Source organism: Periplaneta americana, chromosome 13 (genome assembly GCF_040183065.1).
Source record: "Periplaneta americana isolate PAMFEO1 chromosome 13, P.americana_PAMFEO1_priV1, whole genome shotgun sequence".
Classification (NCBI taxonomy): Eukaryota; Metazoa; Arthropoda; class Insecta; order Blattodea; family Blattidae; genus Periplaneta; species Periplaneta americana.
This window is the reverse complement of record NC_091129.1, coordinates 63067076-63081612: the sequence shown is the minus strand read 5'-3', so window position 1 is coordinate 63081612 and position 14537 is coordinate 63067076. Positions and strand designations below refer to the sequence as shown.

The window sequence follows — 14537 nt, the reverse complement described above, 5'->3', positions numbered from 1 at the left end:
GCTTTCTTTCGTAGCTGTTAACAACTGAATTTTATGAAGGCCTATCTAACATGGTAGCCAGCTAAGGTGAACAGCTTCAATATTGCGTGGAAAAAAGTCATGAATTAAAAACCAGCCTACAGCATGGATAGGCCTATTTGCCTGCTATCAATGTGATGTTGTATGCCAGTAGTTTTCAACCGCTGGTCCGCAAAATTATTTTGGTGGTTTGTGGCGAAAATTCGTAGATTTAAATGTAGTATTAGTTTTTCCGTAATTATACAAAAAGCAGAGTTTCTATTTATCTTTAATATCATTTTACAATATGATCTAAACTTCCTGCATACTACATGGTCAACTCCAAGCGAAACTACTAACAAATTGTAAACAAGCAGACTGCCATTTGTCTGTGCAAATAACAAACTGGAAAGAAAAGCACTGAAATTACTAGTGACTTTTTCAACAATGTACTTATGTAAAACAAATTTCTCTGTCTGAGAAATTAAGACAATGTACAGGAAATGAATTAAATGTTGATGCCGGCCTCCATCTTGCAGAATTCACTTTAAATCCAAGAATTGACAAGATTTTGGCAAATAAGCAGCAGCAGCAAGTCTCACTGAATCCTTAAGAATAATTTTCCAGAGAAACAGGATAAATGGATGTGTGAGTGTAAACTTTCAAACTTCAAATTACAATGCTGATGTGACTGTTCAATTGTAATTCTAATATCGTTCTATTAACAAATAAATGTTCAATTTGTAATTTTTAAAAATAGTGTGATTTTCCATTTTACTGGTCCCCAACATTTCCGCCTGACTTTTACCGGTTCGCGAGTGTTGAAAGGTTGAAAATCGCTGTACTATGCTATCTTACGTGAAGACAGTGGTGTCATTCAGCCAGTTCACTACCAGTTTGCCCAAACAGCTTGTTAAATTTGTTGTAGTTCGTAGAATCAGTTGTTAAATATTTTAAATTGCAAAAGTTTGCTTTTTACAGAAAGGAAGAACATTGAAATTCTCGACTTTTTAGTACTGCAGAAAACATAATGTAAAAATAAAATACAATACAGTTCAAAGCGATCATAATATTTATTATTATACTGTTGTTTCCTGTTCAAGTGTGCATGCATTCAGGACAGGAATATGATATGGCTGCAAACTTGAAACCCATCTCCAATTACTTCAGCTGCCATCTACTCCTTCCCCTTCCAATGCTAATAGGATATCACATACACAACAATAAAACATAGTATTAAAAAATATTATTTAAAAAAATAAAATGGACTATCAACTACAAAATACACTCTTAGGCCTAAGCACATTAATAAGATATTTTGTTTTCCTCTTAATAGTTTTCCTACAATTTTTTATTCCATTTGAATGAAATAAAATATTTTTTTCATTAAATGTCTTGACAATACTGGTCTGGTATCATTTCATATTTGAACCTAATTCGCAGCGAACAATCAGTGTAGTGCAATGAAGCCTTAAAGCATTTAGTAGTGGTGGTAGCGGTACGTCTAAGGAAAGTAAAATAGATTATATATAGTCATTATGTTTTGGAAAGTGGAACGTTAAATTGGTAAATGTTCAGTACATCATGTCACTTCATAGTAATACTATATTGTATTTTTGGTGCAGGGAAAATATACCCATTTTTTACAAAAATACAAGTACAAAATCCAAGTGTTTTTGAAAAAGACGAGTATTTTCAAAAAAAAAAAAATACGATACAGCATTTCTACAAAGTGGCAGTGATGTGCTAAACATTTAATGTTAAATTAACTTGGTGTAATAGTAGACAGTATAACTGCATATGCAGAAAAGTCTTCAGAAGTTTCAAACAATGTGTCAGTGAGGCCAAATTTGCCAGATATTCAAAGTTAGTTAGTGTTGTGAATATTCTGCACTCCCCTTCTTTGTGACAAGTCAGCATTATTTTGCGAGTTTTTAAATTAGGACTACTCTACATACAATTCTGCAATAGCATGTTACATTGCAATTTTCATTTATAGCCCCTTAGTATTACCTTATTTGTCTTTTTGTTGTTATTTTTGTTTAGTCAACTGTCCGAAAACAAGTCTGAACCTTAAAAATGATAAGAAGGTACCACTTATAAGGCAAATAGGCCAGGAGATAATGATGTAGGGTGGCCAGTTTCCTTCCCCCTCCATTGCATACATCGCCAATTGGCTACATATTACACTAGTCAGACATCAGATGCATACAAACAATTGTTCTTCCTCCGACACATATTGTCAAGTGAGATATACCACCTGATAATAGATGTACATATCAGCCAGAACCTCAGAGGATACCTTATTTAACATATCTTATATTAAAACGACGAAATTTATAGTTATTTATAGAGAGTATCAGTTGGCAAAAAATTAGAATGGCACCACTGGGAAGAGGCGCAACATCATGCTGATTCCTTATCACTGGAGTCCCACTATGTATCTATTTATGACAGATTGAAAAAAGTCAAACAGGCTGACAGGTAAACCCCAACACTGGTATGAAAAACCCCAAATATATATAACACGCAACTCTTAAAATGAATTAGTTTTCCTTCACAATTCATTGGCATTAGTCTGTAGTTTTCCTTTATCACTGTGTCAATATAATAATTACTTGGCCACTGGCATAGCTCAGGTGGTAGCACGTTTGCCTGCTGGTGCAGAATTGTGCTCGGGCCTGAGTTCGATTCTCGCTTAGCCTGATTACATAATTGAGTTTTTCCGAGGTTTTCGCCAACTGTAAGGCGAATGTCAGCTAATCTATGGCGAATCCTCGGCCTCATCTCCTACTATCACCAATTCCATCGACACTAAATGACCCAGTAGTTGATAAAGCATCATTAAATAATTAAGTACCAGTAAAGATAATAATAATAACTTATGGAGTCATTTATTATTATTTAGTTGGTATAATGTACTCAATATAAGATATTTTAACACATTAACAGTCGTACAATTAATTTCAAGGGAAAAATTGTTCCTGGGCCAGATATCGATCTCGGGACTCTTCGTTTAGAGCATGAATGCTCTACTGACTGAGCTATCCCAGGAAGGGTCCCGGAATCGATACCCGGCCCCAGAACAATTTTTCCCTTGAAATTATCCAAGCCTGCTTCAAAGGGAGCTTCTACCTGAAAGCCAGATTTGCATAGTCGTACAGTTATTTAAATTTCTGAATGCAGTATCGTACTGGTTAACACAAAAGACTTATTACAAATGTAAATTTCTAACTTTTAATCAAGAATTCGTATACCTGCATAATCAGGTAAAGTCGTGTAGGGTTCATTAGTTGAGCGGTTTAAGGTGGACAAGATATGTCCGGCCAGCATATCGTGCCTGAGATCACAGGTTCGCATCCTGGCCACTGCAGTCAATTAAGCCTGTGGTAAAGGATAGGGAGAGATGATGTAAAGCAATCGGTGCAATGGTACACATGAAAGCTGACGGGGTTTCAGTTGATGCAGTTGAAATGATTTTGCTCCTTTTTAAGGAAAAAAAAAAAAAAAAAACCATTACAATATAAAAAAAAATTTAAAATCATTTTATATGATTTGAATTACGTCTAAAGTCACATAAAATTTAAAAATACGAACATAACTGATAAAAAAAACATGATTTTGGTCTTAATGAGGTTGTACATGTACAGCTGCCAGATGCAAAGTGTTAAGGTGCTATGCTCAAAGGAGAAGTTTTCAGCTACATATTACCCAGTTTCAACAGAATTCACTATGAGCCCCTCTCTATCCCTCTGAGACTTCAGGAGCTTCATCAGATCAATGCCATCAGTATGCAAGTTGCAGTACTACATCCTATATTAACTTGAAGACCATGTTCCTGTAGGTATCGCGATTCACTATTTGGTGCCATCTATCAATTCAACTACACATCACCCAGTTACGACGGAGTCCGCTACGAAAGCCCCTCCATCCCCTGGAACTTCCATATCTTCCTCAGATTGATGTCATCTGTATGTAAGTTACGGTACTACATCCTGCTCCATCCTCTGTCAATCTGAAACTATCAAAAGGTGATAGATGAAGTCAAAATTAATGAAGGCAAAATGAATTTAAAGTCCAACATCGGAAGTTACCCAGCAATATTTTTTTTTTTATTGGGTTATTTTACGACACCCTGTATCAACATCTAGGTTATTTAGCGTCTGAATGAAATGAAGGTGATTATGCCAGTGAAATGATTCCGGGGTCCAGCACCGAAAGTTACCCAGCATTTGCTCATATTGGGTTGAGGGAAAACCCCAGAAAAAACCTCAACCAGGTAACTTGCCCCGACCGGGATTCGAACCCGGGCCACCTGGTTTTGCGGCCAGACGCGCTGACCGTTACTCCACAGGTGTGGACCCCCAGCAATATTCTACAATTGGTTGAGGGGCAAAACCTCAACCATATAATTTGTCCCAACCAAAATTTTAATCTGGGCCTACTTATTTTACGGTCAGATATGCTAACCGTTATTCCACAGAGATGGACTATTCCTACTAAGTTAATGGTTGTCTGTAGAGGTGGAAGCCATAATCTCCTGGACTCTGTGGGCCTGCATGGCCTGTGATAGTAATAACTTTACTTTTACTTTAACAAGAATAATAATAATAATAATAATAATAATAATAATCCGTGGCGCTACGGCCCAGCCAGCTGCTGGTCTCATGTACACATTATGATGCACAATTTTATTTTACCTACCTTTAAACTTGTACTATCTTTCTCAATTTGTTGTAATGAAAAATAATTCGAAACATGTTATTCTATTTCTATTCCTATCATGGGGCAGATTTCTGTAATATGTCATATTTTGCCTAAAACCTTTCGTTCAAATAAGTAAAAACATCCTTTCAACCCTTTTGATTAGAACTGCGTAATTTTTATTTTCCTTTAAAAGCCAGTAATCTTTATATGAAACAACAATTCAAACTCAGGACAGAAGAAGAAAGTCAGAAGGAAGTCTAATAGAGAGAGGTGTAAAACGATGCCCATTATTACCTATCTTATTCAACATCTACGTGGTGAATTTAGTGAAGAAGTTTTCAGAACATGGAAGGGGTGATACTAGGAGGAAAAAGAATAAAGTGCATAAGATTCGCTGATAATATGGTGTTAGGAGAAGAGGGGATGATACTAAAGGATATGCTACTGGAGTTAAATGGCAGCTGTGAGCAGTGTAAGATGAAAATAAATGCAAACAGACGAAGACATGGTTATTGGAAAGAAAATGAAGAAGGTAAACGTGCGAATTCGAAATGAAGCCGTGGAACAAGTGGTCAGCTTCAAATAGTTGGGGTGTAGTAACATAAGCTGCTGCCAGGAGATCAGGAGGAGGATAGCAATGGCAAAGGAAGCTTTTAACAGGAAAAGGAGCATTTCTGCAGACCTCTGGAAAAAGAAGTGAGGAAGAGACTACTAGTGAATTGTTTTTAGGCAGAAATTTGGACACTGAGACAAAGTGAAAAGAAACAACTAGAAGAATTTCAATGTGGATATGGAGTGTGTGAAATGGACAGACAGAATAAGAAATGAAGCTGTGTTAAATACAGCATATGAAGAAAGAATGCTCAAACGAATCACAAAAAGAAAAAGGAATTGGCTTGGTTACTGACTGACAAGAAACTGCCTACTGCACTGAAAGGAATGGTGAATGGGAGAAAAGTTTGGGGCAAAAGAAGTTACCAGATGATTGACAACATTAAGATACATGAATCGTATGTGGAGACTAGGAGGAATGCAGAAAATAGGAAAGATTGGAGAACACTGAGTTTGTAGTGAAAGACCTGCGCCCTTGGGCAGAAAACTATGAACAGATGAATGGAACTTCATATTTTGGCCTTTTTAAAGATACTGCATATTTCTGCTTTATTCTGTAGGCTAATGCAGTAATAAGTTATTTTGGTAATATTTCGTGAATTTTTATACTAAACGAGGTTTTAGTGGCAAGACCAAACTGATGATAGAATTTCCTCAACAATTCACAAATGAATTCTTACTGCCATCAACTAGGCAGGGGTCCTGCATTCTATGGAATTCATGTTTCATCCATTAGCAGCAGAAGCAATACTTACATACACCTACCCAGGGACATCGCTAGGGGGATGCGAAAGGGTGCGCAAGCACCCCATAAAAAATCGGAGCACCCCTTTCAGCACCACAAAGGACATTTAAAGTCCTGATTTGAGCAATTTATTTTAAAAAATATTAGGCATAAGTTATTTTGAAGAAAAAAACAAACATATTCCTGTAAGAGTGTAAAACAAATTTCATTAAACGCGAAAAATAAAAACTAGCCATTATTCAAACTGTACATAACATTTGACACGTACAGCATTGTCATAAAGAGAAACTTGAGTCAGAAGATGATTACTATGCACATGACTTTCAGCCAATTCTTGACAAAATTTTAAATGAATTGGAACGCAGATTTTTCTGAAAATAGCTCAGTAATTAAAGGAATGAAGTGTTTGCAACCCGGATCTAAGAATTTTCTTGGATGTGAAAAAACTACGTCCCTTAGTGCATCGTTATGGATGTAATGAACAAAGTGTGGAAGCCGAAGTGAAACTAGTCCCTAAAACAATTGAATGTTATGAGAATGAACATGATGTCACTACTGACATTTTAAAATTTGTTAATTTTCTTCAAGAGTATAAATTGGCATTTCACGAAATTCACAAACTTTCCATAGTTTCTATCGTAACACCAGCATCTAGTGCGGGATGTGAACGTGCATTTTTGTGTTTACGTTGCATTAAAACTTACTTGCGGAACAGAACGGGCCATGAATGTCTCAGCGATCTCACAGTCCTCGCTGTAGAGCAGGATCTCGTAAAGGCGCTGGATATTGAGGATCTAATCGACAAATTTGATGCTGCCCATGGTAATCGACGTATAGCTTTACATTAGGAAACTCAACACACATTCCCAGAGAAGTAGTAATAGTAGTAATAATAATAATAATAATAATAATAATACATAGTAATGTTAATAAACAGATGTATAGTATGCGCACAACTGCATGAGAGAACATTTTGGATTTTTTTATGTACCACATTTTTACAGCTCGCACCCCATTTTTACAACTCGCTCCCCATCCGCACCCCCTCTGCTCTGATCCTGGCGACGTCACTGCACCTACCCCTTACTTAACAAGCAGTAATCTGTTTTTCCATATAAAAATGGATAGGATAGAGGTGAGGAAGTTTCTGAAAAAAACACAAGGCACTTCTCTAACATCTGATTTCCCACCCCACCTCACTCCCACGCCTTTATGCCATTTCCTGTGTGTTCGAGACCTTATCTTTAGTGTGATTTCAACATGTCTGAAATTAAATGTTCGGTGAGTGAGAAATTGAGTATAGTTGAAAAGATTTGAGAACAGGTTTTTAGTAATGATGATATTATTTTATATTGTAAATTGTGTGAAGTTAAGGTGTTATTTGAGTAGTTCTTCTAGTGTGCAACAACATTGTAATACTGTTAAGCTTTATAAAGATGCTTAATAAAATTTTCTGCCATGGAGAACAGTCAGTGTCTACTTTTCAATGAACCTTCTCTCCAACTATATCTCCATCAGATACCAGTGCCCCTTCAAAATTTTCTAAGGCTCTTTGCAAAATGATAGTTTCAAACATTCCCTAAAGAAATTAAATAGTGCCAGCTTCAGATCCATCTTAGAGAAGTAGACCAATCACTCAATTCCCAATGAATCAACTCAGAGAAAAGCTAAGTTATATCTCTGCCTGTTACGAAGATGTGTTAAAAAAGATAGAATCTACTGCTGCCAACAACTGAAGAATGTAAACAACAAAGACTGTGAGAGTTATTTTTGTCATTTTTAAAGTGGTTGTCAAAACTACTTGATTACACAACTTTTAACACTATATCACTTCGGAATATGCAGTTTATTGCTTTCGCATATTAAATATTAGGTACAGTAAGTAGTCAACAAAGCTCACAACAGGTTGAAACTAGTCAACAAGGTACTGTACCTAATATTTAACACGCGAAAACGGTAAACTGGATATTCCAAGAGTCATATGTTGAAATTCTAAGTGGAAGTTAATGTATGCAATCACAGTTGTCAGCATTAGAATACGACTTGAATGGAAGAAAATATCTCTACTGAAAAATTTTGTTCCGAGCACTTACAACATTTGTTGTTTACACTCTTCAAATAGGTATAGGTTTCAATAGACGAAAAAATTTAAGTAGATGGAAGGTACATAGCTAATGTTATTGTTGACATTCTGAAAGGTGACCAGCCAGTTTTGAAGTTATTTCATTCCTAAATATTGGTATCAATAAAAATATGGTCAACGTAGAGTATCCACTGCCCACTGAACGAATATTGGTTAAACGAGCGTTGAGTGACTTCCGCCGATTTTGGAATAGACACCGATGCACTTAGGTTAGATTAGTTTAGACTTTTATTAGCCCGTCAAGCTGAAGGTGAAAGCGATTGAGTGTAATTTTTTGTTTTCTATGTTGGCAGTTCAAGTGCGTCGGTGTCTATTCCAAAATCGGCAGAAGTCGCTCAACGCTCGTTCACCCGAATATTTCACACTTTTATCACTGCCAATGTGCGCTATAAACCAATTTTCGCAAATCTAATGTAAAAGACTGCCTACACAAGCAACAAGTTATACTAAATGTTTAGGATTAGTGTAAAACTGGCCTACGTCTCCTATAGTGGGCAGGACATAAGTAACATTCACCAAAAATATTTATCCACTGATTGTTATTTATCTTTAATTTACAGGGTGCATTAACTGCCATTATATGGAAGTTGAGTACAAACAATTTTTTTAATAAACAATAGAAAATGTGTAAGTAATGAAAGCGTATGAAAATTGGAATAGGCATACATTAAATCATAGGCCATCTTAACATCTAGAGTCTTGTAGAATCATTTGCACATTTGGAATACGTAAAATGAATGACATCAATGATTGTTGTATTACTAAGTTTGTAAATCACTGAGCACAAACTTAAGCTATAACTTAACTAAGAAAGTATATTTGCAGAATAACAGGATTTAAATGTAGGCTAAGTCTATAATTGTTACACATGGCCACGAAAATTCTCATATTTTTCAGTTTTAAAAAATACCAGGTTGTGAGCTGTTTGGGACGTGAGTACAAAAGACGTGATGTAATGGACTGATACACTAAAGGAAAGGTAAGCTACACTATAGACCTAGAACTTCAATTATCAAATAACTTATAGGCCTAATCTTCGTTTTGTATTTGAGATGCCTATTGCTAATTATCAAATCCCAATTTATTGCCTGAAGTAATTACTAAATGTCTTTCTTCTATTCTTCCCAAAGGTGATCTGCTTGGAGTAGTTCCCAATAGATCTCACAGTAGCTGACAAAGCATTATTAAATAAACCTTACTTATGGCTTTTAAGAATCCAGAGATTCATTGCAGCCCCCCATGCAAAAAAAAAGTGTTAACTATAATTTCACTAAAGGAAACACACTTCGGTTCACTTTTGACTGCGGTATAATGAACGTTTCGAAAATTCAGTTTATAGGTTAATATTTTCAAGATATACAAAATAAAATCAAATTCATTTTATGAATTTGTGACCACATGACAAGAATATTTTGATACAGGTAACATAAAACTCTAGTTTACAACGATATCAAACTAGATTTATACTTCAGCTATTTCACCATTAGTTTTTAAACACCCCGACAACTGTCACATAATAGCCTACCTTATCTGTGTTACATTCCAAACTACCCTGACATGTCTCTTCAGTAAATGTAACGCAAATTTACATTTTTGAGGGATGTATACAGTAGGAGCCTTCGAATTGTAGCTACTTGCTTCCTACCAGAAAACTGTGATACCGCTAAAACTATGTTTTTCATTAATTACTATGATTTGCTTTTTCTAATACAACTAGGGGAATATTTTGATACAGGTAACATAAAACTCGTAATTTATAAACGAAATTAAGCTAGATTTATACTTCAGCTACTTCACCATTAGTTTTTAAACACTCTGACAACTGTCACATAATAATTAGCCTACCTTATCTGTGTTACGTTCCAAACTACACTGACATGTCTCTTCAGTAAATGTAACGCAAATTTACATTTTTGAGGGATGTAAATTATACAGCAGCCTTCAAATTGTAGCTACTTATTTCCTATCGGAAAACTGTGATATTGCTAAAACTATGCGTTTCATTAATTTCAATGATTTGCCTTTTCTAATACAATTAGGCCTATATTAACAGAATACGATACAATCGAATTTTTGTTTCACGTGATCTAATACGATACGATGATACCGGTAAACTCCTATTCAGTCATTCTTCTATATTATTAGACACAACTAATGTCTATAAATTTGGCGGTTCCTGCAGTCCTTCCAATTTATGGTACCAATTTCAAACAAAACACAATTCTTATATTACTAAAAACAATATAGGCTATTCACTGCTTAACGTATACGTATCATTAACAGAAGTTACAGAAATCAAAACAGCTCTATACATGAAGATAAATAATTACTATCGAAGTCATACAAATCATTTCTGTATTACAAACTCTTGAATCAACATTTAACTCTTACAAGAGAAGAAAATATCAGCATAGCTCACCATATACTAAATGATTGGATCGTGTTGTTCCTTGAGTGAGGGCGTTCTTCACGTATTCATAACATGAAAAGTAAAATGCATGGGCTGGTCCTGCACCTAGCACAACAGCACTCATTCCACGTACAGGTCGGAGAACACCTTCATATTTAACCATACGAAACAGTGCTTCTCCCACACCTCTGTAGACAGCATTGGGTGATGGAGACAAGTTTTGCATCCGTGTCTATGGTAATAAATAAAATAAAAAGCTTCAGTATTACTTCAAAACTAAACAAACTTATTACTATGAACATTAATTACACATAATAACAAACTGTCAAGTCTGCATTATAATTATCCTAGGTTATAAATGCACATACGTAAATCCTCACTACACGGAATATGGGTTGTCTGTGATTTTCGCCACATATGTGCAATATATATGTACGAAATATGATTGTACAGTTCTTTATAGAACATTATGCAATAAAGAAATATAAAAGACATGCTTTATACCATACCTTGACAGAATCCAGCGGGTACATTACGCAATGCTCCATTACACCAGCAACGGCACCCGCCGTCATATGGGTCACAACGTTTTGGGTAGGAAGTGTTTCATAGTCATTATCAAAGTCCATAATAGTCTGTTTAATAATACTGACACTTCACTAGAAACGTTGTATAGGTCCTTGGTAACCACCTTCTTGATAAATTAACTGCCACACACCCTCACTACAAGAAAAATGCCAAAAATTCAGACTGCCTACCACCTCACACCACCAACACGATGTTCTGTAGTTTTATGCCGTTCTAGACCACACTCTGTGATGTGGCCACAGAGATACAATACACATTCTTCTTGCCTGTTCATTTGCGTCAGCAATATAATGTAGTTGACATAATAAGTGATTCATTTTGTATTCACTGAAATAAAATAGCAAATCAATACATAATGTTATTCGTTTAATCTAAGAGAGTAAATCTGTTTCTCCTAATACTCACATTATAAAAACTGCGAAAAGCAAAGATCACATTTCTCAGTTTCATTTCAGAACGTTACATATTATCGAAGTGCAGTGAACACTGAACGCTAGCGCTTCAGTGCAGATAAATGGAAACAAACTAATCGCGCGAAATTTATTTGGGAAAGTAATGTCACTTGGGGGGCGGGGCAACATTACGTAGACCACAGTCATCCTTGTTCAATTATGCAATTAATATTCATTTTATAAGAACACAGAAGTTACACAATAATTTATATTATAAATGATACATGTGCATTAATCGATAACAATTTAATTTGACAGGCTACTCTAATCGACTTCTTAATGTCTAATGTTTTCGCTTTTTCTTTTCATTAAAAGTAAACACATTATACTTTGATGTTAAAACACCGCTAAATATTTTTTCTAAACTTTTGACTAATATAAGTGCAACAGGTACAAAGACAATGCCGTATCACACAGCACAATGACGAATTTGCAATCAGTTATCAACTCATCATAATCTTATGTACAGTATTTATAATTTATAATGCATGGTTACCTTGAAAATTACGCTGTACACTTTAATTGTATGACATGACGACTGACGAAGACCTCAATAAGATGAATAATATCGTTTAAGAATAACGTTAGTTTATGTCTGTCGGATGCGAGTCTGTTTTTTAGTTGTCATATTTCAATTGCTCATGAAATAAGTAGGTCTATCTAGTGTCTCTAAACTATACCAGGTTTGCAAAGTACTGTTCAGTTATTTTTTCGCTCAATGAATTTCACTTAGAAAGCAATATCTTGATAGACAGATGAGACAATTTTTCTCCCCGATTCTAGAATACTTTTTATTTTAAGTACCGATAGATTAAAGTTCGTCTTCTTGTACAATTTATCCTTCTTGATAGACATATGAGACAATATTATCCCCGATTCTACAATACTTTTTGTTTATTCTAAGTACCGATAGATTAAAGTTCGTCTTCTTGTACAATTTATCCTTCTTTCTTTGTTAGTCATGTTTCACTTACTTCTTTCCTACCGACTTACATGCAATAAACTGTGGTGTAGGAGACAATACCTATATCCTTTTGACCAATACTAGATGGCACACATTGCGGGCCTCCCTGATCATGGTCAGGACGGCACATGGCCATCGTTGAGATAACGCAAGACAACATATAGCATGAGACAATCATCTAGTCCAGCCGCGGCGAAAATGCGACTCACGAGCACATTGCGGCTCGCAGTGCTTTTCTCTCCCTTCCTACCTACAACACCCACCCTCTTACTCACTGGAGTCAAACTCCGTTCTATTTGTATTTGTCTCGGACCTGCGAGTGGCGTATCGTCGCAATATCTCTCTCGAAACCATGTACCTCTATAAAAAAAACGAAACTTTCAAGTAGGATAGGAGGATGCATTCTTTTGCTTACAATATGATGAAAATATTAAATGTATGATTTGTTCACAAATATTACTAGGGAAACGGTTGTATAACATAAAACGGCATTATAAGTTACTACATGTTACTGATGAAACATTAAAAGGTTGTGTTGTTATTATTATTATTATTATTATTATTATTATTATTATTATTATTATTATTATTATTATCATTATCATCTCTGTACGTCGATTCTTTTACAGCAGATGTACGAATAATGCGGTTAGATTTTCAATTTAAACTCACAGATTTACAATGTGACGTTAAATGAAAGCTAGATGTAAGGACTTGACAGATATTGAACTTTTCAAATCTTTGGAAAAAAATAAATATTTGAAGCTTCGTTCTTTCGCTTGCTCTGTTGAAGCCATGTTCGCTGTAACTTACGTTTGTAAAAAATTATTTTCAACAATGAAAATAGTAAAAATCAAATTTAGATCACGACTGACAGACAAATACCTTCGTGATCAACTACGATTGGCAGTAAGTGACATAATTCCTGATTTTGAAACTTTGTCGCAGAGACATTCTGAAGACAGTTAATTTTAGGTTGTGATAATGTGTCCTATGTTTTCTTGTTCATTTCTTTCTTCGTTACACGTCCTAAACATTAACTTCCCCTTCGGTTGTCCGCCTCCCTCCATAGGTGCTATGCACGTTGCAGCTTACACAGTGGCTCGGCGCACCATGGCCTTTTCGCCACGGCTGATCTAGTCCCATGAACGGAAGATAAACCTCTTTAATTGGTCATGCCGGGAATCGAACCACGGAGCGCTAGGATGGGAAACGCATATGCTATCCACATAGCCAAGACGGCGGATTTTTTTATCTAAAAGTCTGAAAAATAAAAATAATCACTGTTTTAAATGGTAAATTTTAAAATAAAATGTGGCTCTGGCATATTGTCAGGATAGTATCTCATCATTCACAAATTGTTCGAAACATTTAATTTTGCTAAATAACATTGTAAATCAAACCGCCGTGAACTGATTTTTAAACAGATATAGGCCTACATTTAGACTTGTCCCACTCAACTATGGGTTTTATTTAAAAGAATTGTGCACGAATTGTTGGTTTCTATCAGCATTTTTAACGTCGTGTCCTCTTTCCCTAAATTTGGTTTAGTATTAAGTACAGCGGCAAATTTCTGCTTAGGAAAAACTAGGCAGCTGCCTAGGGGCAGCCTCGAAGATAGCCTCGCCAGGGAAAATAATAATAATAATAATAATAATAATAATAATAATAATAATAATAATGATAATGTAGTATTTATTGGTATACTAAAACTGTAATTTATATGTAGGTAAGGGGACGAAATGGTACCGGTACACATTGAGGACACAGGACACGGAAAATAATGTAAATTTTTCGGAACGAAATATAAAATAATTGACCATAGTTAATTTTTTGACAATTCAAGTAGCAACACTGTTTGTGTTCTTTGTTTTTGTGTATTTCGTATCGCATTTGACTTCATTCTATAACATTTCTAG

General features: G+C 35.3%; 1 protein-coding gene across 5 annotated transcripts in view; it reads right to left on the bottom strand.

Annotated features, from left to right (window-relative positions):
* The window catches only part of mfrn (mitochondrial iron transporter mitoferrin), a 261570-nt gene that overhangs the window by 39099 nt on the left and 207934 nt on the right, over positions 1-14537 (bottom strand). For 3 of the 5 annotated variants that reach the window (XM_069843377.1, XM_069843378.1, XM_069843381.1), the window contains 2 exons: positions 11124-11337; positions 10624-10846 (listed from right to left, as the gene is read on the bottom strand). In XM_069843377.1, the coding sequence (XP_069699478.1) occupies positions 10624-10846; positions 11124-11243 (343 nt within the window). In that variant the 5' untranslated portion in view covers positions 11244-11337. Of the gene's footprint in view, positions 1-10623; positions 10847-11123; positions 11530-11607; positions 11719-14537 lie in introns of those variants that run through there. The other 2 variants (XM_069843379.1, XM_069843376.1) reach the window with 2 other exon arrangements.